Raw genomic sequence first — 23,076 nt, forward strand, 5'->3', positions numbered from 1 at the left:
ATAATGTCCTTGGAACATGACATTTCTGTACATGTCGTCCTAAGATAAAGCTAACACACACTGTCAGTGCAAAAGCTGCATGCTTATCGTGATTTTGGTTGTGTTAATATGGCCAGGCTTCTATTCACCGGTCACTAGGACAGTACGTCCCATTCATTGCGTAGGATTTATCCATTAAGGCCGTGCGAAGATATTGTAAAATACGATAGGACCAATTGGACTGATGCACACAAAGCCGTCCTATTTCAGTTCGACATTACTTGGGTAGGTTTTATTATGACAGTGTTCAAGTGAGCATGTTACCAATTTACTACAACTGATATAATGTAGGGATAGTGGCCATTGCCTACATGGAATCAAGTATGAATACCTGGCCATGTGCCAGCTGCTGAACAAGGTGCATTTTAGGACATGCTTGGAAAAAATGTAGCCTACTGAGTGTTTGGCTCGCAGCCTGTTGATTATTCCAGCCAGCAAAATGTCCTGGATCTGGAATCTGTGGGAAATTTTAAGAATCTACATTGCATTCAAATTTGTAATAACAAATATAAGTGTAGATTACATTTGATAATTTGTGTTGATGATGATTCCTGGGATTCCCCTTTAACATGTGCAACAGCAGTTCTGTACAATCTTAGATTTGCAGCACCACCTCCAGAGATTCAGTCTACAGTTGCCCCATTAGAGAGCACGTTGTTTCAGTATGCTAGCAAGAACTTCATAAACTTGGTGAGTTTGACAACAATGCCATTTTTTTCTTTCAGGGGAAGACACAGTGGTAAAGGTCCCGCAGCAGTAAGTAGCCTACTCTCATGAGTCAGTGGAAAATAGCTTCAATGCCACATAGCATGTATCATCAGAAGTTTGGTGTACCTGATAACTGATAACCTGTAACTTAGGGCTGGGCAATATATCTATATTATATCGATATATGAGACTAGATATCATCCCAAATTTTGGATATCGTAATATGACGTGTTGTCCTTTCCTGGTTTTAAAGGCTGCATTACAGTTAATTGATGTAATTTCCTGAATTTACCAGACTGTGTAGCTGTTCTATTTGCCTTTACCTACTTAGTCGTTATATCCACATTACTGATGATTATTTATCAAAAATGTTATTGTGTAAATATTTTGTGAAAGCACCAATAGTCAACCCTACAATATTGCCGAAATATCAATGTATTTGGTCAAAAATATTGTGATATTTGATTTTCAACATATCACCCAGTTTTACTGTACCTTATTAAAGAAGGGAAGCTGCTTTATTGAAACCCATACCCTGGATTAGTGCTCCTTTTGTTCATGCTGTGCAGTCATTTGAATACAATGTCATGTTTTTGTAAGGCATGCAATTTAGTTAAAATGTTGCACAGAATGGACCTCATAGAAAGCATAAACCCAGTATTTGGATATCTGTTTATTGTTGTGCATTATGAATGGAACACATGTCCAGTAGGTGTCACCTCCCTGTGAAAGCCTATTTAGCACAATTGTTCTTTGCAAATGGGGAACACCAGACTTTAACTTGTGTTTTTCCTTTAGGTCATTTTCAATGGTGTATATGCAAATATGAGGATGGTCCATGTCTTGACTTCAGTGGTGGTATGTTAACTGTGTGTCTGTCTTTAGTTTTTTTTAGATGATGTTCCAGATATGTCTTAGCTTGGCATCGCCAGACTAATTCGCAAATGCGCATTAGTCTGGAACCTCTCTGTTCATTTTTTTATTCCCAAGGGGCATCATACGGCACAGAACAAAATTCCTCTGGACTCAATTGAATAGACCTACAACCAATCAGAGAAACGGAACGTGACCTACAACCAATCAGAGCAACCAAACAACATAATTCTGAGCGACACATGCAAGTTGAGGCGGTTCTTGGTCGGTTTTGAAGCAGAAAAAAATGGCTGCCTGGTCACAAACTTTTTGAAATTATAGCTAAACAGTACATTAAAACGTGTTTCTGAAAACATTTAAGGCCAGAAATAGAAAATACAGTAACACAATCTTGATTCATATTTGATCAGAACTGCCTAGTTAGACGGTTTGATCTAAGTTTCTTGAGTCTGGTGCGTTGCGCTGGACGCCAGTTACGTTCAGTAACTACGTTCGGTTAGCCTGACGCTCCGCTGTCAGTCATCTTAAACCCACCCATGTGAGAAATTTTTTTGTGATTGGCCCGTCCAGGTTCTGTCCGGCGGGAAAAAACTGCCTGAATGGGAGGGGGGGGCAGACGTATCTGCAGGAAATGAAACTTGAGCTTGCAGATCTGTCTGGTTTCCAGGCTAGCTATGTTTAGTATGTCCTTCTGAATTTTATCTTCTGTGTAATAACAATAATGAATAGAGAAATAAGCAGTTACAAAAAAAACTAGTTTGAAACAACCATGTGAATCTCGCTTACTCTCAATTAATTTGTAACAGAAGTATGTACTGCAGTCTGTCTTTCACCACATGCTGGTTCTTCAAAATGTCTACGCTGCTATAAACAAAGCCTGTGTGATCTGTAGAGACAGCTGGTTGCATAAACAAAGCAGAGCTTTATCAATCATTTTTTTCTTTTTCACAGCAGATGGGTTTTTGAGCTTGTTTTTGAATGTGTAAATTGACATTGGCACTGAATGAGTGTTGCATATAGTGAATAATGATAGGCCTATTCATTTATAGGGGACCAAGTGTGAGCTGAAAGTGAAAAATGGAACAATCTATGAAGGAGTATTTAAGACGTACGGTCCAGAGGTAAGGGTCACACACAATGTGCAATGTTCTTTATAGGCGCCAACATGGAGCTAGATCTGTAAAGTCCTTAGTAGCAGTACTAATAATTAAGGTTAACTATGCTGGTAAGATGGTGCCCAGCCAGCACTCAATAGCAGTTTCACCCCTGAGTTGGCTTGGATAAAGTTTTCCCTTTTTATCTTTCCTTTTATGGAGGAGAGGTATGTGGCCCTTCATCTTCCCTTTTAGGTTGAATTACTCTCTAATCTTTTCCCTGTGGGGGGAATTTCATTTTGCACCTGCTTAACCTGAGCAATGGTAGACGTTTCTGTCCAGTTCACTTGGCAGAGGCTTGGCTTTAACTTCAGTTCTTGATGGGATGTCAGTAACATACGTTATCCCATGTTTTCACACCTAACAGCAGGCAAGATATTTATGCATGTTGTATTTCCCAACTTTTTTTATAAGGTTGTGTGACTCTAATGTAAATAAATCAATTTGATTTGGTGTGCTTGCACAGGTAGCCACATCACTTCGTTTTGGGACCAAAACAAAGCCTCACATTTGGCTTTTATTACCACAGTGTAGCAAGCTGAACAGTCAAACATGCTGAAATATTCAATACCCCTCTGTATACCATCTCTTAGTCAACAATGTAATGTTTGGTTGCAGGGCTTGCGTTTTCAATTTTCTTCTATAATATTATACCAGTTGTTGTATAACTTCTTGTTTTGACGAAATTTGAGGTCACAAGCTCCTCCATCTGGCACGGATGCTATTAAATGAGCAGAACTCAATTAATTGTTGTCAGCCAAAATACCTAGAAAGGATTTTTTTTTTTTTCTTCTGTAGTTCAGCAAGCATTTTGATGTGCCATGCTAGGCCAAAATTCCAGGTTTTAATTCCAATTAAACACACCAAGTGATTTAATTATGTCCTGTTTTCTTTGGTTGTACTCATCAGGAATATTTTTTTTATTATTATACATTCATCTATATCTTTTTTTTTTTTTTTTTATTTTCCAGAGCCCAAGATACTTACTTTGTCTGATTGCCTAAATGAAAGATATTTATAATTCAGAATGATATAGCATAGAAAAAAACAGCAACAAGCTGAAACCAGAGAATGTTTGGCATTGTTGCTTAATAAATTGACTTAAAAACTTTAACAATGGTTGACAATTTCTGTCCAGCTACCGATACGCAGTGTTGGGCAAGTTACTTCCAAAATGTAACACATAGATGACTAGTTACTGTCATTTGAGGGTAATTAGTTATATCACAATATTACTGTCTCTGAATTATAATGCTTTACACTACTTTTGCATTACTTTTGAGTTACTTTCACAAAAATAACAGCGGGAGTTTGAATTGGCAGGTAGCTTGTGAATTTCACCACTGGATCGATAAAGTCTCATCTTTATCCACTTATAATATTTTGTATAATTAATATGAATATGCAAAGTAACTAAAGCTATAAAAATAGAGAAGGAAAACGTACAATAGGCAAGAAGGAGAAAATGAAAATACTCAATTAAAAGTACCTTACAGTTGTATTGAAGTACGGCCTAGTTACTTTCCATCACTGATAAAATACAAATGATATTTACGCGTAGCAAGCCTAAACATTAATTCCCGACATGTTTATATCTGTCAGCAGCTCGGACACGCTACTGTCCGCGCTGACGTACCGTCACCTGTTGGGACACAGATGTTATCCGTACCGTCTCCGGTTCTGGCTCTGACCACGGGAACATTGACGGGACAGCTTGCTTCAACGCAGCGTAATAACTCCTGAAAATAATATCCATCTCGCAAATGTATCTGTCTCTGCAGTCATCTCAGTCATCGAATACAGCAACAGGAAATAATACTCACGGCTTTTTTTTTTTCCTGTGAAGAAATGTTTCGCGGTATTGTTGAATTCTTAAAAAAAAAAAAAAAAGAAAACACTAAATGTTGCGTTAAAATGCGTTGTAACTCGCGTTACTGAGATTGTAACGGGTATAATATTACCGAAATTTAATTGGTAATGCATTATATTACTGCGTTACAGCAAAAAGGAATACATTACTGTAATTGCGTTACTTTTATAACACGTTACTCCCAACACTGCCGGTACGTTACATTGTTGGGATGAAAACAATACATGCTCTTGGTTCTACATGTCCCATGGTTCCTTTTCTCTTCTGTAGATAGTTATGCTTTTGCTGTATTTCAGATTCCCCTTTAATCCAATTTAACATAACTTTCTTCCTTTAGTGTGACCTGGTGTTGGATGCAGCCCACAGAAAGAGCCTAGAGCCAAGCATAGCTCCCCGGAAAGAGGATATTGTGGAGAGCATCATTTTCAAGGCCTCAGATGTCGTAGTGGTGACCTTCAAAGATGTGGACCTGAATTTCGCCAGGAAAGGTACTGAGAGCATTAATATTATCTAGGTACATCAACAGCAGCCTTTATATACATAGTCTTAAAACCCCATGAAGCATACACAATGTAACTAGTTAAGTTTGTCACTTTGTATTCTTTGCACATTCAGAAAAATAAACACATGCCAGAGTAAATGCCCATCAGTGCATATACACAACGTTTTGATCTGTTTCAGTCTGTATGTACTACCTTTATGTCACAGAGGCTTTGCCACGAGTTAAATCTTGTCTGCTCTGAGTGGCCAGTCACTGAAGACTAATGTGATCTATTGATTTGCCTGAAGGTTGCCCTGGTGCACCAAGGACACTCAATAAAGGCCGAATGAGTCTTCTTCATCTAATTAATCTTGACCCATCCAATTCTTCTTTGAACGATAATGGACAGTGTGGGAGGGTTTAATTTTTGTGAAAAAAAATTGTGAAATAGTGTGAGGGTCTCACCACATGATTCACAGACATAGCACTCTGTGTGTGTGTATGTATGTATGTGTGTGTGTGTGTATATATATATATATATATATATATATATATATATATATATATATATATATATATATATATATATATTCAATAACTGTATACTGACTAGAAATTTCACAAGGGTTTGCAGAAAAGTAAAACATCTAAAGCACCATTGCTAATGTTAGTGATCCTATGTTACTAAGTCAACAAGGCAGTTTATTATTTCTACAGATAGTGTACTGGTCAGAAATGTCATTTTTGTTTAGAAGGTACTGTACATGTGTTTTTCATCAACTTAATAGCTTAAATAAGGGAATGTGGGGAGTCTGCTAAGTCTAAAAAAAACGTTATAAAAAACGATCCACTGTTGGTGTGATCATTCAGTCAGTCCATCTTCTGACTCTGTCATATGTCTTTCTCTCCTCTCCAATGGTCTAGTCTCCTCTGACACAGGTAATATATGGCTATTTTCTCCTCTTGCACATCTCTGTATGCACTCAAACTAATTTGTGAATCTCCTAGGCTTGGGTCTGATCTGTTGCCACCTATTGCTGCTTTTTAAATCAAACTTGATGATTGAATTTGGGGATCACAGCTTTCACATAATCTAAGAATTAAATATTTGACCCAGGTCAGTCTTGCTCTGTCTTTTCACCAGATCCTATGTTGTTTTTCAACTGGATATTCCTGATAAGTCCAACCTCTATCATACACTGTTCAGTTAAGCTTTTACTTTAGAGGTCAGCAGATGCTAAAGCCTTGGACATTATAAGTATGGCTTTATGTTAATTTAAGAGTAATCTGGGCATGTGTGAGAGATGTACAGCTAATGGTGTAAAATGTTCAATGTAGTAAACTAACACCTATATTTGTTTTAAAGGTCCCATGGCATGAAAATGTCACGTTTCTAAGGGTTTTTTAACATTAATATGAGTTCCCCCAGCCTGCCTATGGTCCCCCTGTGGCTAGAAATGGCGATAGATGTAAACCAAGCCCTGGGTATCCTGCTCTGCCTTTGAGAAAATGAAAGCTCAGATGGGCTGATCTGGAATCTCCTCCTTATGATGTCATAAGGAGGAAGGTTACCTCCCCTTTCTCTGCTTTGCCCGCCCAGAGAATTTGGCCCGCCCATGAGAAAGAGAGAGACATCATGGCTTGAAAACAAGCAAAGTGGCAGTTGGTCAAGGCCACACCCCCACCTTCCACCTTGCCCCCCCCCCCTCATTTCCTCAGCAGGAAAGCTCATTGTGGGACTGGCTCTAGTGGCTGTAATTCTGCACCAAGGCTGAATTTCGGGAAAGAGACTTCAGATACAGTATTAGGGGACCACTAAGGCCTATATAAAAGCATCCAAAAAGCAGCATGTCTTAGGACCTTTAAACTAACACTAATACTTATTGTATTTGTTTTTAACAGTAGCTTTAGTTTTAAGCTGTCATTTAAATTTGTTTTTAAATTAGATAAAATATAGTTTTAACTAATTAATTATTGTATGGTTTAGGCCCAAGCACGTACTGTGTAGCCAGCCAGCAATGGAACCCTTGTAGCAATGACTCAATCTTAGAAGAGAGAAAATAATTTTTGTCTTAACTTAGCTTTCAGAGCATTGTGTTCTTTTCCTAAACAAGGGGTTCTGCTACGGGTCTAAATTTCAAACCTTACTGAACCAAAGTTCAGTTCAAATTAGAGATTAGAGAGGGGAAATTATAAACATGCGTATGATTCCATTGAAAGCAACATATTGAAAACTCACATTGAGCACTAGCACCTTAATTAGCTTTCTAAACATTATATTAAAAATGTAATTATGTCAAGGTGTTTAATTTTGGCCATGAAGTGCTTTGAAGTCATATAATTGACTACAATCTAAATGCATGTTTGCTTATCCCTCACTATGCCCACATTTGATTTGTAATCTTCCTATTTTATGTACGATTCCCTTGATGGACAGAATGCATAGAGCATACCAACCACCTCTACTAATATAATTCAGGCCTGTTAGCCCAACTGTGTGCATGATGCAAATCTAGCATCTCTGAACTTGCTCTGTGCCAGAAATGCTTAAATGCGCTATGTATTGTGGGATGAGTTGGGATGGTTGATGTAACTCCAGGTGACTGATATGCTTGATGCACGCAGTCCATTGGTGCCAGTTCTGAGAATGTGAGAGCAGACTTGGCTGACATGAGATCAGATTTCCTTTCAAATAATTGGGGTTGTTCTTTGAGCAAGCCTGTCCCTGGTGTTCATTGAGCCAACCAAAGTATTCTGTAAGTTAACTTAATTAAAGTGAATGGTCCTTAATGTATGGACTATCATTGGCCCCAAGTAGACTTTTGTACATGTGAATGTTGTCTTTCAAAGTGTTACCATGGTGATGCGTAATAAATTAAGTGGGGGGAAAAGACAGGCCTTTTAGACTCTGTGTTACATGCATTCATTTTCGGATGACATTTTGCCATCTGAAAATATTGTAGCACCTTCTTCATTTAATGAGTACATTTTGTTACAAGCTCAGACTGTAATTGTGGACTAGCCTTTTGCCTTTCTTGACAAGTCTGTTTTCATATTCTTGCTCCCACTGTCCGAACATTTTATCCTTGTTAACTTTACCAAGGCCAGCTCAAGCATAGCTCAGATTTTTTTGAAATGATTTTTTCCCCCAATCCAGTTGGACTCATGTCTGGTTGTAAGTGGGTGTGCCTCCATATAAACCTTTGCTGTGAGAGCTTGTGGCAGAAGCTCCTGAGCTGTGTGTGTAATGTATATTTTTGTGTGCGCTGCAGACAACTTCACAGATACAGCAGTGAGCAGTAAGATCAATGGCGAGCATAAAGAGAAGGATCTAGAGCCCTGGGATGGAGGAGAGACCCACAACTCTGACAGCCTTGAGTCCCTGGATACAGATGTGGTAAGGATACAGACAAAAACACAGCAAATGCATTGATGCTGCACTTAGTGAGCACATAATCTATATAGACCTGCATATGATGACATGATGTAATTTTGACAGTAAAATAAGTAAACGGGTTGTGTTATCTCATCACAGCATTGATAGATTGTTAATACGGCTTTTGTGAAATTCTCTCTCTCTGCTCTTCTCTCTCTCTTTGTATTAGTCAAACGGGTGGGATCCCAATGACATGTTCAAGTACAACGAGGAGAAGTATGGTGTCTTGTCTACATATGACAGCAGCCTGTCCACATATACGTAAGCTTCTCTGTGTTCATATGTCTCTCTCTGCACGCATCACTTTGTTCAAAGTATTTATTTCATTAGAATATGCAGCGTTTCCCACAGATTAGAAAGCAATTTGTGGCGTTGGGGGGGAACACTGATATGTACACTTTTGTTGCATTTCCTTCATATAAGTAATCTACATGTCATGCTCCTATAACGCTATATGTAAAGCATATATTTAAAATTAAAGAATGTTTCTGCAAATCTTTTTATCATCTCTGGTTTATACCTATGCTTTTAATCTTCTTTTAGTCTGACATGCATGACAAAAGTTATAATTTGATATCAGGCCTTCTCTAGTCACTCCATCCCTCTGCTGCCCTTGTCTGACCGGAGCTTGTTTTCCAGGGTTCCCCTGGAGCGGGACAACTCAGAGGAGTTCCTCAAGAGGGAGGCGCGCGCTGCCCAGCTGGCAGAGGAGATTGAGGCCAGTGCCACATACAAGGCCCGTGTGGCCCTGGAGAACGATGAACGCTCTGAGGAGGAGAAATATACTGCTGTGGTGCGAGGGGAAAGGGAGACTCACACACTTAGCAGGTGAGAACAGGACATGCATACAGATTTAGGGCAAATACCGTATTGGTCCGAATATAATATAGTTTTATATTTAATACACCCACAACAACAGATGTCGCCAACAACACAAAACGAGTAAAACAAGTGTGTTTCCCTCCTAACTGAAGCGAGTCACCGTCCCTCACAGCTAGCTAGTGCCAGGGCCGGAAACATGGAGAGACACAGCGATTGTCTCGAGCACCTGAAGTCTCACCTGGACTCAAGCCAGCTTATGGTCGCGCTGCGACTCAGCTGTTCCAGTTGCAGAGACTGCCGCATCCTTGAAAGTTTTCTCATGTTGCCGTTTAACACTTGCTGTTCGGCAAACATTTTCAAGACATAAAGTGCACACAGCACCGTCCTTCTGAAACACGAAACCCCACCCTTCTGTCCATGAGGGCTGGAAAGCCAGAACATTAACTTTAGCTTTCTTAGCTAGTGGGCCTGCCATTGCCGACATACTGCTACCGAGCCCGCTCTGCCAGCAGCGTTACTATTAGCCTACTAACCAATAAGAGCAGAGGCAGAGTACGGTGGGTCTTTGCTGCATGCAGGGGATTCAAGTCAATCAAACTACCGTAAAAAACAGGTCTCGCAACTGTGAAAGTTGTAATTTAGCATGCGGATAAGCGAGTGCTTCAGCATTCCAACTGTGATTTCAACACATCTCTCTCTTGCACACATATTGCCAGCGTACCATTGGTTAAGATACTGCATGCCCATGATAAGGTTGCCAACTCCTGCTGTACAGTCACGGAGCTGGCCTGGCCTGTTTGCAAACTACATCTCCTGTAGGTATGTTTAAACATACATCATTCATGTTATATTGTTATAAATTCATCAATAAAATATTCCTTTCACCCTTTTTTTTGTAACAAATCGCAATAGGCTTATGTGTGGAAACTGACTATAAATATCATATGGGAGTGCTGATTTATCCCACAGATACTATGCAGGGTTTTTCCTGCATAGAGAAAGCTTTGGCGCCCCCCGCCAAAGAAAAATCTGCAGTGTCAAAGTGTCTGATTTTCAGCAGCCAGCCTCCCTCTCATCATCATCAATTCAGCGTTTTGGTACAGGTGGTTTTAACTCCTGATGCGAAGTGTAGTAGGCCTATGGGAGTACACATGAAAACCCTGAACAAGCAGCGTCGTTCCACGCCGTCTTTCTGCTGTGCCCCATTCACGTAGTGTGACTTTTTCACTATGAAGGTTAAATTCTGCAATTTATCTGCGGTTCACATGTATGCATGAACTGTGGTGGTCCGTTACACTGTAGGCTCAACATTACTTATAATTTTTTATCAATATAATGTAGAAAACATTACACTTCATAATGTTTTGTATCCATAACATGATTGTATTATTGTACAAATCAGCAGTAAAAGCAGTAGCCTATGTAAGTCAATCCTACATTTTTCAACTTGGGAGCAAAATGTGCTCCTTGGGGGAAAAAAGTAACCATAAGCCCTGTTCATACTAATTAAACAACTGGACTTTGGGATCAAGTGTAGTCTATCCGGCCCATGTCCCGGATGTGAAAGCCCCCTTACTGGGAATATTAAATACAATGAAATTCCATTATGTTTTGTATTTTGAATTGTTACTGTGGCTTGAGAAGCATATTCGAGCCTTGAAGGGAGACAAAGTATTTCTAGCAAATTCACTAAGTAGACAGCAGCTGCTCCCAGAACAAATACTTCCTTGGTAATTAAAGAAAACATGCTCATTTTGGCTGATGAGACGTACTTGGTTAAATGTAATACAGTGTAGAATTAATTTCTCCCCTTTATAACTGAACTGTGTGTGTGTGTGTGTGTGTGTGTGTGTGTGTGTGTGTGTGTGTGTGTGCGCAGAGAGAACAAGTACATTCCTCCAGGTCAGAGGAACAGGGAGGCGATGTCCTGGGGACTGGGACGTCAGAATTCACCTCGTCTGGCTCAGGGCTCAGCTGGACCATCAACTCCTCGACCAGGACCTCACGACTACAGTCCTAGCGCCGGGGCTGATCAGAGGGTGGTTAACGGAGGTATGTTTAATACATCACACGCAAAACTATGGTGTTACTTGCTACACCTATATACAGTACATAATGCGTACAGAGGTATAGATTTTTTTTCTCTCCCTCTGTTATGCCCTTCTGTGTAACTGAACTAAAGCCAGTGGTGACTTTTGGTTTAGTGTCTCTGGGATGTTCATATTTGTTGCTGTTAAATCATTTATTTATCATTCTTTACTTGTGTCAATTGAATAATTTTATTTCTACCTTGCCATTCTTACTCATATTTATTAATCTCCCACTTCTTCATATTCCTGCTATACCTTTGTTTTCCTCACCCTAACTGGTTGTTATCTGCCGTTTGTCATCCTTGATCATTTGTCCCTCCTTCTTTTAGGTTCATCCCATTGGCCCTCACCCTGTCCGTCTCCTTCCTCCCGCCCCCCCTCTCGTTACCAGTCTGGCCCCTCCTCCCTGCCTCCTCGGGCAACCACGCCCACCAGGCCCGCCAGACCCCCCTCTCGACCTTCCAGGCCTCTCTCTCATTCATCCCACCCCTCCTATCCCTCCTCCTCATCCTCCTTTTCCCACCATGGGCCCACATCGCCAGCCTCCACTCTGCCCAAACGCATGTCTTCAGAAGGTACCCACATCAGTGTGGAGTAGACCTGGGCAAAGGCATGAGTTGAAGGTGGATGGATTTAGCTCAGTATGGAAATGATTTTCCATAATAATCAGACTGAAAGACGCTAGAAGCGTCTTAAAAGTTAAATAAGGAAACTACTTTCAAAAATAAATTTGCCCAGGTCTAGTGTGGATCAACACAAATAGGTGAAGTTGCTTCTTCAGACTGATTTGGGGTCAGATTTGCAATTTCCACACCAATTGAAATTTTGAGGATTTGGTAAGCCCTTAAGCTGATCCTTTTTCAGTGCGTCAGGCAGTTTCACCTTGTCATGTGGGTGCACCACGATGTGTGCTGTGCTTTCTGTCAGCAAGAGTTAAACACCAAGGCACCAGTTTTTGAAATGTTTTCTGATGGAGCAGTCAAGAGGCAGATCTTAGCAGACAGCATAATATTTTAGCTAATTTAGGAATGTTGTTGCTGCTAAAGAATTGTAAAAAAAAATTGACTTGGCTAAAATTATAATAGCCTTAAACATTTCAAAGGCTTGATTGTTGCAATGTATTTTTTTTATTTTTTTTTAAATACAAAACTGCGAATATATGAATGAAGCGTGGTAAAGATACACACAGGAGTTTGAATTGGCCTTTTTTAAATGGTACATTACTTGAAACAACAGAATAAGTTGCTGCTCACATACAGTGCTTAACAGTGACATTTTCTGTTGTGTTGGCTCTGCACTCCAGCACATTGGATTTTAAATTATATCAATGAACATGAGGTTAAAATACTAGCTTTGCGCTTTAATTTGATGGTATTTACATACATATTGGATGGTCTGTGTAGGAAACATGGCTCCCTTGTTTGCCATTCTGCCATTTGACATTTTCTGCTTAAAACATTTAAACTCTTTTGCACCTCTGATTACACTTAGCAAGTGTGATCTGTTGTACCTGTAATGACAACCTCACATTATGGCAGCAAGGTGAGAACATCAACCACTAGAGGACATCAAAACAAGAGTACCAAGTTACTATTTAATCATGTCTAATTTAGGAATTTATTTTGAAACATAAGCAGGTGTGTTTCGGTTGTAGACTCACCAGTATCTTTTTCATTGTCCTAAAATTGGGCGGGGCATTGTTTAACAAGAGTTACCAGTCCTACTATGTTCACCTTCAAACTCAGTTAAAACTGCAAGTGAGCCCTTTAACTTCTTAGTCCTTGATTTGTGTTGAATCCAATGAGCTGGATTACTAAGCTAAAAAGTACTGCTGTCCAAATACTTATGGATCTTGTTGATACTTTTCAAATGTGTTTACAGTAAAATGGCAAAATATTGAACTGATGTTAAGCCAAAGATCAGTTTTGCACTGGGCTGTCACCTCTAAGACACACAATTTGTGTAACTGAACAAACAGCTAAACAGTGAATTCTTTAAACATGGGTTTCCACCTTACCTTCTTTCCTCTGTTTCCCCATTTCTCATCTCTCACTTGGTTGTGGTTTGAAGAGTGTGGCGTGTTGATTGATCACTTTGTGGGATCATCTGCAGTTTCTCCACTAAAACGCATGTCACCAAATAACAGTGTGTGATGTGCTTTTTAAACCCTAGATTAAGCTCTAATCAGTGCAGAGTATTTTTTTTTATTTTATTTTTTTTTGTAAGACGCAGAGTTTCAAAGAGAAACCTTCACAGCAGGATTGTAGGAATCAGGCTTGTCAGTGTGCTTACCTCATCCACTGTCTGTTTATGGAGTTCTATCTGTCTTCATCAGTCTTTCTTCATCTACAGGTCCACCCAGGATGTCTCCGAAATCCCAGCGGACGCCTCGTGCTCACAGAGTGCCACCCTGCCGGACCACTGGCGTTCCTCCTGGAGTGGATTTAATTTCCCACAATGCCCCTGGAGAGGTCCCAGTGACTCCACCAACCAGGAGCAGCTCCTCTGGAGGGACATGGTCCTCGGTGGTTAGCGGAGGTAGAATAGTTCTTTTTATTTTCGTAACAATCAAGTACCTGATGTAGTGATGTGGTCCTCCTCTCCTACTTCAATGCCTAACGAATCTATGTCTTTCTCTCCCTGACCCGGTCTTTCACTGGTTGAAGCCTGAAAATATTTTAAGCAAATTAATAACATAACTAATTACACAATTACAGCTCTGTTTCAGACTGATACCTCTGGTTCAGGCTGGTCCTCATCCTCAACACGTGCCTTTTTCAGTCGCGGAAAATACTTTTCAATACTCGTCTGGATTTAAGCAGCAAACATTCAGTGTAAGAGTAAAACAAATGACATAACATTATTTATAATAAGTTTATTTGATTCACAGCTGCTACATATAGTGTTTTGACCTCGACAACCCAACTGCATTTTACCGCAAACTTGCGACTAGTTAACTTTCTAAAGCAGGCACAATCGCTTGTTTGCTAAGAGTCGGGTCGGGACTCAACATTGTATTCACATTATAAAATATTTATATAGCACTTTTTAGTGTGTGATTGTGTAAAGGTGTTCACAAGATAGATACCAGTCTATCAACTAGTGAATTTCGCCAGCCGTCTTCTCTCCTTTTGTGGAGACAGACGCTGTGTGCACGGTGGGATCGATGGTGTTTTAAGCCTCCAACGTTGCCTTCCAGGCAGCTAACCCTCACCTTAACCCATGCCTTAACCCTAAACATAACCATTGCCACACTGCCTGGAAGGCGACGTTGGGGGCTAAAAACACTAAACACCGCACGGTGGGAGGAGCTGTGTGGGTGTGTGTGAGCGAGACACAGGTGACAGAAAGACAGAGGAGAGCAGTTAAATGAAATGCAGCTGAACGTGTTTTTAAATAGCATTTAAAAAATAATAACGAAACGCAATGTGCGGCGGCCGGTATTGATAGTGCGGCGCACCGCCACACATTAGTCTGTGTGGGAAACACAGAAGTGAAGTTGATTGGGTTAACTCAGATTATACCATGGTCTGGGTGAATACTCGATTCTGATTGGCTGCAGGGTGTCCATAAAAAAGTGTTGAAGGACACCTACTAGAGGAGTTCCGGTGAAACTGACTGTTTACCGTTTGAAATGAATAAATAAATGCACTGGCTACATCAGCTGTGAGTAGCTGTGGCTAGCCTAGCCTACATGAAAAAAATACGATAACCTGTTTGAAAAATGGTATGAGCAATAACTGTTTAGGTTAGGCTTAAAGTTGCTGGCTTGACATCAGCTTCATGGAAAATCTAACACGATAAGTAAGGGTTTACTTACTTTGTATCAGCGATCATGTCTCCTCCAGTTTGCCGTTTAGCTTGCTACTTAGCTAAGGCTTCGACCGACAGTAGCCTAACATTGTTCCTGAAAATCTTTATATTGTTTTGGGGACAATGACATGGCTGGATAGCTAGCTTGTCTCGTTCAACATACTGTCAAATTATTTTTACTGATTGCCAATTGTACATAATGTTATTGACTTTGAATCTTGCTAGCATAGCGTTAGCTTTCTGGCTCGTAGCTAAGCTGAAGGGTTCTACGAGCTGAGCGGACTATAAAAATATCTCCCGTTGCTAAGGTCCTTCCTATTTCCTGGAGGAGTAAACAACGTTTGCATTGCATAAGAACCTTATGGGATGAGAATGATTGTTCCAGGTATTAGTCAAACCCTCAGGAGTAACCAGGGAAACAGTTATTGTTTGGAAAAACTTTAGATTTCGATTGTAAAACAAATTAAAATATAAACTAATGTTTTAAATATGTTATTTGGCAAGTGACCATGTTATAAGCGGGTTAATGCCCTTCGAGGTGTACATTGTCAGGTATTAATGGACTTCGGCGGAGGCTGCATGTCAGACGGTTCAGGCCTTGCCGTTGTCCATTAATACCTGACAATGGACACCTCGTCGGGCATTAACCCTTACATAATGTTACATTATATGACCACAATCTAATTACTACTCCCCTCCTCAGCTCACAGACCTCGCTCCCCCCGACAGAATAGTATGGGTGGAGCCTCTTCTGGCTCCTCCTCCCTCCCAGCATCCCAGACAGGAACCGCTCCTGTGGAAACTGTTGCTACAGCAACATCAGTTTCCTCTCCTGCTGCTGCTAGCCCCGCCCCCAACATGGTCTCCTCTTCTTCAGCAGATGGTAGGGTTAAAGTTAACCCCGACTTTCACTGAGATTGATTAAGGGAATGAGAAATGTTAAATATGATATAAAATACCTGATTTCTGTGTATTTGGATTTAATGTTTTAGTGTAGATTCGGTCACTATCAGAAGCACTTCATACAAATCCTTGCTTTGCTATTTTGCTGGGAGTCAACAGACTATTTTTCTGTTATAGCAAAAGAGTGTCGTGTCCAGGAAACAAGACAGACATCCCCTACGGCAAACAAGGAGAACATCAAGCCCTTGGACAGCTCACCTAGTATCACCAGACCAGTCTGTAAAGGTAAAGAATACACTGGGCATCAGTATTCGCTGAATTTGATTGGTAATCACTAAAACCCTCAATCATGTATCTCTCTCTCTCTACTCACCTTACAGGACCCCCTTCTATTCCACCAGACCACAGAAAACAAATAGATAATTTAAAGAAATTTAGTGTCGATTTTAGGGTAAGTATCTCTTTAATTTGTACGGTATAGATCTGCTGAAAATCTGATATAACTAACCTTGTGTTTTTGAGGCTTCACTAGAGGTTGTATGTGCCTCCTCTAATTCTTCTTTTCATTTTCCTTTTTCCAGTTGCAGTCTAGTTCAAACCCAGACTCTGCCTTTGACCAGATGATGACCAAGCCTCCCAGAGATCCAGCAGACAAGCCAAAAGACCTTGCCCTGAACAAAGCCTCCACAATGGGCCGGGAGGGCACTGAAGACGGTGTTGTAGTGAATGCGGCTGGCACCCCCGGTGGTGCCCCTGTTCCGCCCACCACCACCACAAACACCAGTAAGCCTGGCAGCCCCGCTGCACTGTCCCCATCTCCCTCAGCCCCTGACCAGAAGAGGCCGGGGCTGGATGTGACATCACAGGGAGTTCAGACAACAGCCACGTCCTCATTCAGTGCACCCAAGCATGAAGAGAAGGAGGAGAAAAGGGAGGCAGTACAAGAGTGAGTGGAAGAGACATTATGGTTGATAGGGGGGATTGAGCATATGTTTTAAGGATAAGTCTGGTCATACTCTGTATCTTTCCTACCATCAATAAATCTAATGAAAAGACAAAAAAAAAAACATAGGCTTGATTCTAACAGGCATTGTATGTGTGGTCTAAGCCTGATATGTTTTATTCCATTGTGGTCCAAAAACGATTAAAACGCATCAATGTGCTACACTGTGGCACTGGGTGACATGTTCCTTCTTCACCATGAATATGGGCACTAGTTTATTCAATCCCACATACATGTCCTGCTAGCGGAAATACTCACTAGATCATTAAATGTGTAATAATGTGCTGCTCAAAAGGTGTCTGCAACAAATGCACTATTTACTCCTCTTTGAGTAGTGTTTGGCCAGCTGTTTTAGGAAGTTAGTATTTTAAGAAAAATATAATAATTCCAGACTGATCGTTTAAATGTTAACATCTTCACTGTTTTGTTCTCATCCCACAGTCAAGTAAGAAAATCAACCCTGAACCCAAATGCCAATGAGTTCAAACCAAGGTTCAATACACAGGTCAGTATGCACTCCCACTGCCAGATAACACATTTTAATTACCACAAACTGAGATCATTTGTAAACTAATTTTCTATGTCTCTGGCTATGTCTGTCTCTATTTTATATGCTGCTTCATCAGCCCAAACCAGCCAACACCCCGACGCCTCCCCGGCCTCAGGGCCAGCCCAGCCCCTCCATCGTAGTCCAGCAGCCCCAGACTGTCTACAGCCAGACAGTCTGCTTCCCCCAGATGTATCCCCTCACACCAGTCAGCCCTGGAGTGCAGGTGAGACAGACGCCTGTATGCTTAAATGTGCAGTACGAAGATAGATACGTATGTTTCTTTTTTTGTGCATCACATTGAAGCAATATGAAATGCAAATCCTTAACAAGCATCACCATGAGGTCTCCCAACATGTCTGCTTATGTTTGTCTTCATTTGGTATTTTCCTCTCCTTTTCTGGCTTTGATTAAGTTATAATGCATGCCTATATATATTTCCCTCATTTTATTTTTAATAGGCACACTGCACATTTTTTGTACCTTTTGTACACCCTGATATACAGAACATTCCCGTCCTTCGTCATCACTTTTCTTTCCTATGTCATCTTCCAGACACTGTTATTTGTCTGAATTATTGTTGCTGAATTATTTGAAAAATGTTTTGGTATGGTCTGGAACATTGTAGTTACTGTGTCATCTTTTCTTGATTTTTCTCTGGGTGGGTGGTGATGACGGAAGGAGGGGATTTGTTCATGTTGTGAGTTGTATGTTTTGTATTTTGTTAAAAAAAAACATAAAAACATAAAAAAAATTATTAGAAAAAGAAAAATGTTTTACTTGGGATAAGAAGCTTAGAAATGTTTAAAGGAGGAAATATATGTACACAATATGAACTCAAAAGAATATTTTTAAGCACTCTCAAAGCACTTATTAAAAGTTTTTAGCATATTTTTGATGAAAACTATTACCTTTTGTAGTCTATAATTTCTTCCTGTGTTGCTTTAAGAAAAACTTGGTGATCCAACATCAGACACGTGTAAACGATAAAATACCTTGGTTAACAACTAAAGAGTGGTTCTGTTTTCCTTTTCTCCCCCTCCTCCTCCTCTCTCTCTCTCGCTCCATTAGAAAAGCATAATATGGAAGGTTTGTGAATTTTTTAAATCCATTTTTAAGCCCAATCAGTACTGAGATGTTTAACTTGCTTGTAGAATTAATGCCATCAGATGTTGGTTTGCCAACTTCTTATTGCAATTCATTTTGAACTGTCATTACAGATAGACTTGTAACGTCATCTTATTTCTTTTGGCTTTATCTATTTACCAAACAAATGTGTAAATGTAAGCCTTACAGCCTCTTTTGTTTTCTTCACTGTTTTTTAAAGAAATGCATGGTGTATAATGTTAAAGAGTTAACAAATGGAAGATGACATGCAGTGTTTGGGTCATAGTTGTAAAACACCTTTTTCTGCCCAATGATAGACAGGCATAGAAAATGCATGTGGCCCCAGGTAAGAGAGAATTCCCACAATCTCAATGCGTATATGTGTTTTTAATATGTCTTTTGTATGTATTGGGTAAAGGATTAACTACTAAACCTCAAAGCTGAGTAGTTGGCATCCTCCAGCACAGATGGGTAGTAAGAGTAGTCCCACACAAATAAGAAAAAATGTCTGTTTATAGTCAAGGGCTGGTTTTCATTCTTGTAGAAATTATGCTGAAGAGTCCTGAGAAGATGGTGATTAAACTTGTTTTCTTCATCTGCCACCCTCCTTCCCTTCCTCACTCCAGTCTCCAGCCATGTACCAGGTTCAGATGCCTCATATGACAGTCAGCCAGTCTAAACCCTACAGACCAGGTAAAGGTGAGAATAACCATTGCTTTCTCTCATTCTCCTCTTTCATTTCCCCCTCTCCTCCCCGCACTCTCATTCCCCCCTCTCGCTCTCATTCTCCCTCTCCCTTTCTCATTCTCATTCTCTCTCTCATTACTCTTTCTTTTTGGCCCTGAATGTATGAATATTATAATAATGATTCCTACCACTTTCTTGAGCCTGACAAAAAGTGTGACTGGCTGATTGGTTGGTTGATTAATTAATAAACTATTATCCCAAAGGGAAATTGATTTGCAGTGTAGGCACAACATGTGAACATGCACAATCAAAACCTACACAGTAAGTCCAAAAACATAGGCCAGTATAAATGTGGTGTCATACCACATGGGCAGAAAAAAGAAATACAGCAATACTGCACCAACAGTGCACCGACCTGTACTGCTTATACAAGTAGTTAGAGGTGTGAATCTTCACTGATCTTTCGATTACGATTATCATGTCTTCAATTCGATATCTCAATGCATCACGATGTGTCAAAAACATTTTATACCACCCTTTTAACCTGCAAATCTGTTGTGCTGTATTGGAATAATTGACCCCAGACAACTCTTTAACAAATAAGGTATTTTTTTACTGAACGATGACTTACATGTAATATTTAGCTGTTAGATTGAATAACAAAAAAACATACACAAATCACACCCTTCAAATATGCTAACTGCAATATTTCTTCAAATGATACACACAACTACCCCTTTACCCGTTTCTCTATCAGTTTCCACTTAAAACACTTAAAACCCAGTTAAAAATGATTCCTCCTTACAGTAGTTTCAATGTAAAACTTACTCAAATCCTATTAAACCACTGTGTTACCACACACACACACACACACACACACACGGCAAGAGAGATGGTTTAAAAAAAAAAAAAGGCCTGATGGTAGCTGGTGTGCGATGCGTCCGGCAGGATGTTATCTTCAGTGAAGCAAACGCACAGAAATCCAACTTACAGTTAGCGGTTAGTCCAAGAACGAAAACCAGTCCCCAGCTACGGTGAAGTCCTCTTCAGCAGGGAAACGCACTGTCGTCCTCTCTGGTCCGAAATCAGCGTCCTCCGAATCAGCAACTCTCCGCCCTTAGCTCCAACTTTAGCCAGGCACACTAGCGTAACGTTTGTTCTAAACCACTGCTGTTAGTCAAGAAAAGTGCCGTAATGTAGCTACACCTCTTCAGCTTCGTTACTCCCCTTAGATCTTCTCCAAGCTAACTATTCTAGTGTCTCTCGATGTTTCTCAGTGTTTTTTGTTTTTTTTCCTCTTCTCGATTTGCTATTCTCTCCACTGTCCTCATGTCTCCGCTCAGCCGTTTTGCGTCTGTCTGTCTGTCTGTCACGGGTTAGGCTACTGAGAATGTTACTTTGTTATGCCGCGGCCGGAAAATTAACGAGCGACATCATTGCGTTATAATCGAATATGGGCGGCCACTGCATCGATGCAGCATCGTCCATGGATGCATCGATTATCTGATTAATTTCAACACCTCTACAAGTTGTAGAAGTATTAGAAACTGATTTTGACATAAGTGAAAAAAACTTTTAAACGGAATAAAGAAATAGTTGCACTTAACTTGGATGAGCTACGTTATTGTGGAATTTATTACATGCATCAATTAAAGTTCACCTTTACAAGAGAAAAGGCTCCAGAAATAACTCGTACTACTACTGGACTACTAGTATCTCGGGGAATCTTTTTTTTTTTTCTTTCCCCAAAGATGGGTTGACTAAAAGGGGGGTTATCGTCTTATATTCATGCCAATTATGTAAATAATTTGCCTCAAAACCAGCAGTATTTTTATTCTACTCCTCCATTATTATGTTAGTTCAGATTTAAGGGGTGTTAGACAAAACTACTTCCCCATGAAATCTCTTTATGTGATTCTCCAGTACCCAACATGCCCCAGCAGAGGTCAGACCAGCACCACCCGCAAGGCACGCCCACCATGATGCACCCAGTGACGGCAGCAGGACCCCCTATTGTAGCACAGAACCCTGCCTACTCTGCTCAGTACTTCACCTGCAGCCCACAGCAGTTCACCAGTCAGCCACTGGTCCAGCAGATGACACATTACCAATCACAGGTAAGATTGTATCAGAACAATACAACATTTGGCACCTTATTCAGCAATGCTTGGCCCAGGAGGCTCCTCTCTTAGGAACCACATGTAACCAATACAGTTACTCTGGTACCATCAGTTAGTGCTGGCAGTCTTTATCCCTCCCAGCTGTTCACCAGTCAGCCATTAGTCTGACAGATGCCTGCATTCCAGCAGCTTGACAGGATGCCAGCACGATGCCAGTGTTTCATCACATCTGATTTATGGAGCTGTGTGCAGCCTCCTGCCTCTTACACCTGGAGTGTTGTTGCCTGTTTGCAAGTAGGCTGTGATAGAACAAGTACGGGGGCAGTTAGGAGATTGGCTTTAGGGTGTTTAAAGGTAACAATGACCACATAAGGGATGGGAATTTCATTCAGTTTTATTGTTGCAAACATTAATGAAACTGACTATACAATTACGTTTAAAAAAGGGGGATGAGATAATAAGAGGAAGGGAGAAATAGATTAAAACTAAACAGAAAAAAAAACTTTATTAGGTAACAATTCCACTCCAGTTACTTAAAGCACAAAACATCACCAGAAAAAAACACTAAGTCTACTCAAGGCTCAAGTGTTTGTAGTGCTGGGTTATATTAGAAATGTACATTGTTATTGACAAAACAATACCTTAATAATTATGTACTTTTTTCTTTTTAGATTACCTTAGTTTGAGAAATGTATGCTTGCTTTTCTACAAAACCTTTTTTTATTTAACAAAAGAAGCCAAACTCCTTAAATGTTGCATATTGCCCTAACACAAACAGCCACCAAATCTTTGCTTTAATAAAATACTGTCTAAAATTGGAAAAGTTTGATTTTTAAATCCGTAAGTATCTGATCAAACCAAGTGTTTGATACCAGTTTTTGGACGTTTTTTATTATTATTATTTGATGCTACATTATAGTCTGTACCTCTGAGGCGAGGTACTCAGCCATAGTCAAGGACACAACTTTGTTTAAATTACTTTGTACATGGGCTCTAATGCTGATGTTGTCAGTCTCCTGTCCTTATGTGTCCTCCAGGCACAGCATGTGTTCAGTCCCGTAATGCAGGGCAGTGCCAGGATGATGGCGCCTCCCACGCACGGCCAACCCACCCTCGTCTCTTCCTCAACTACACAGTACCCAGAGCAGACACACACCATGTATGGTACGTCAGCATACCACTTGTGTATGTTCATATGCAACGAGCCAGAATGTGCAGGTAATGTGGTGTGTGTGTGCAAGGATTAATGCCTGACAAGGTGTCCATTATCAGTAATTATTAACCGGGAGGCTAGAACTGCTAAAACGGTTGCCTCTGCCGGAGTCCATTAAGGGCATTAACCCATTTATACCATGGTCATTTGCTAAAGATTTTTAAGACCATTAATTTATAAATCTGTTTCTCTGGTAACACCTGAGAGTTT

At 40.3% G+C, this 23,076-nt stretch overlaps 1 protein-coding gene across 8 annotated transcripts in view; it reads left to right on the plus strand.

Moving 5' to 3' along the window:
- The window catches only part of atxn2 (ataxin 2), a 30,671-nt gene that overhangs the window by 1,259 nt on the left and 6,336 nt on the right, over nt 1–23,076 (plus strand). Inside the window, exons 2-22 of one of the 8 annotated variants that reach the window (XM_078251032.1) lie at nt 765–795; nt 1,546–1,605; nt 2,670–2,741; nt 4,982–5,132; nt 6,050–6,064; nt 8,398–8,522; nt 8,731–8,822; nt 9,201–9,389; nt 11,263–11,435; nt 11,803–12,048; nt 13,826–14,011; nt 15,990–16,169; nt 16,367–16,474; nt 16,570–16,640; nt 16,771–17,135; nt 17,634–17,697; nt 17,819–17,965; nt 18,811–18,828; nt 19,473–19,539; nt 21,457–21,650; nt 22,691–22,871. In XM_078251032.1, the coding sequence (XP_078107158.1) occupies nt 765–795; nt 1,546–1,605; nt 2,670–2,741; nt 4,982–5,132; nt 6,050–6,064; nt 8,398–8,522; nt 8,731–8,822; nt 9,201–9,389; nt 11,263–11,435; nt 11,803–12,048; nt 13,826–14,011; nt 15,990–16,169; nt 16,367–16,474; nt 16,570–16,640; nt 16,771–17,135; nt 17,634–17,697; nt 17,819–17,965; nt 18,811–18,828; nt 19,473–19,539; nt 21,457–21,650; nt 22,691–22,871 (2,735 nt within the window). Of the gene's footprint in view, nt 1–764; nt 796–1,545; nt 1,606–2,669; nt 2,742–4,981; nt 5,133–6,049; nt 6,065–8,397; nt 8,523–8,730; nt 8,823–9,200; nt 9,390–11,262; nt 11,436–11,802; nt 12,049–13,825; nt 14,012–15,989; nt 16,170–16,366; nt 16,475–16,569; nt 16,641–16,770; nt 17,136–17,633; nt 17,698–17,818; nt 17,966–18,810; nt 18,829–19,472; nt 19,546–21,456; nt 21,651–22,690; nt 22,872–23,076 lie in introns of all 8 variants that reach the window. The other 7 variants (XM_078251031.1, XM_078251036.1, XM_078251035.1 and 4 more) reach the window with 7 other exon arrangements.

Source organism: Sander vitreus, chromosome 5, assembly GCF_031162955.1.
Source record: "Sander vitreus isolate 19-12246 chromosome 5, sanVit1, whole genome shotgun sequence".
NCBI classification, from domain to species: Eukaryota; Metazoa; Chordata; class Actinopteri; order Perciformes; family Percidae; genus Sander; species Sander vitreus.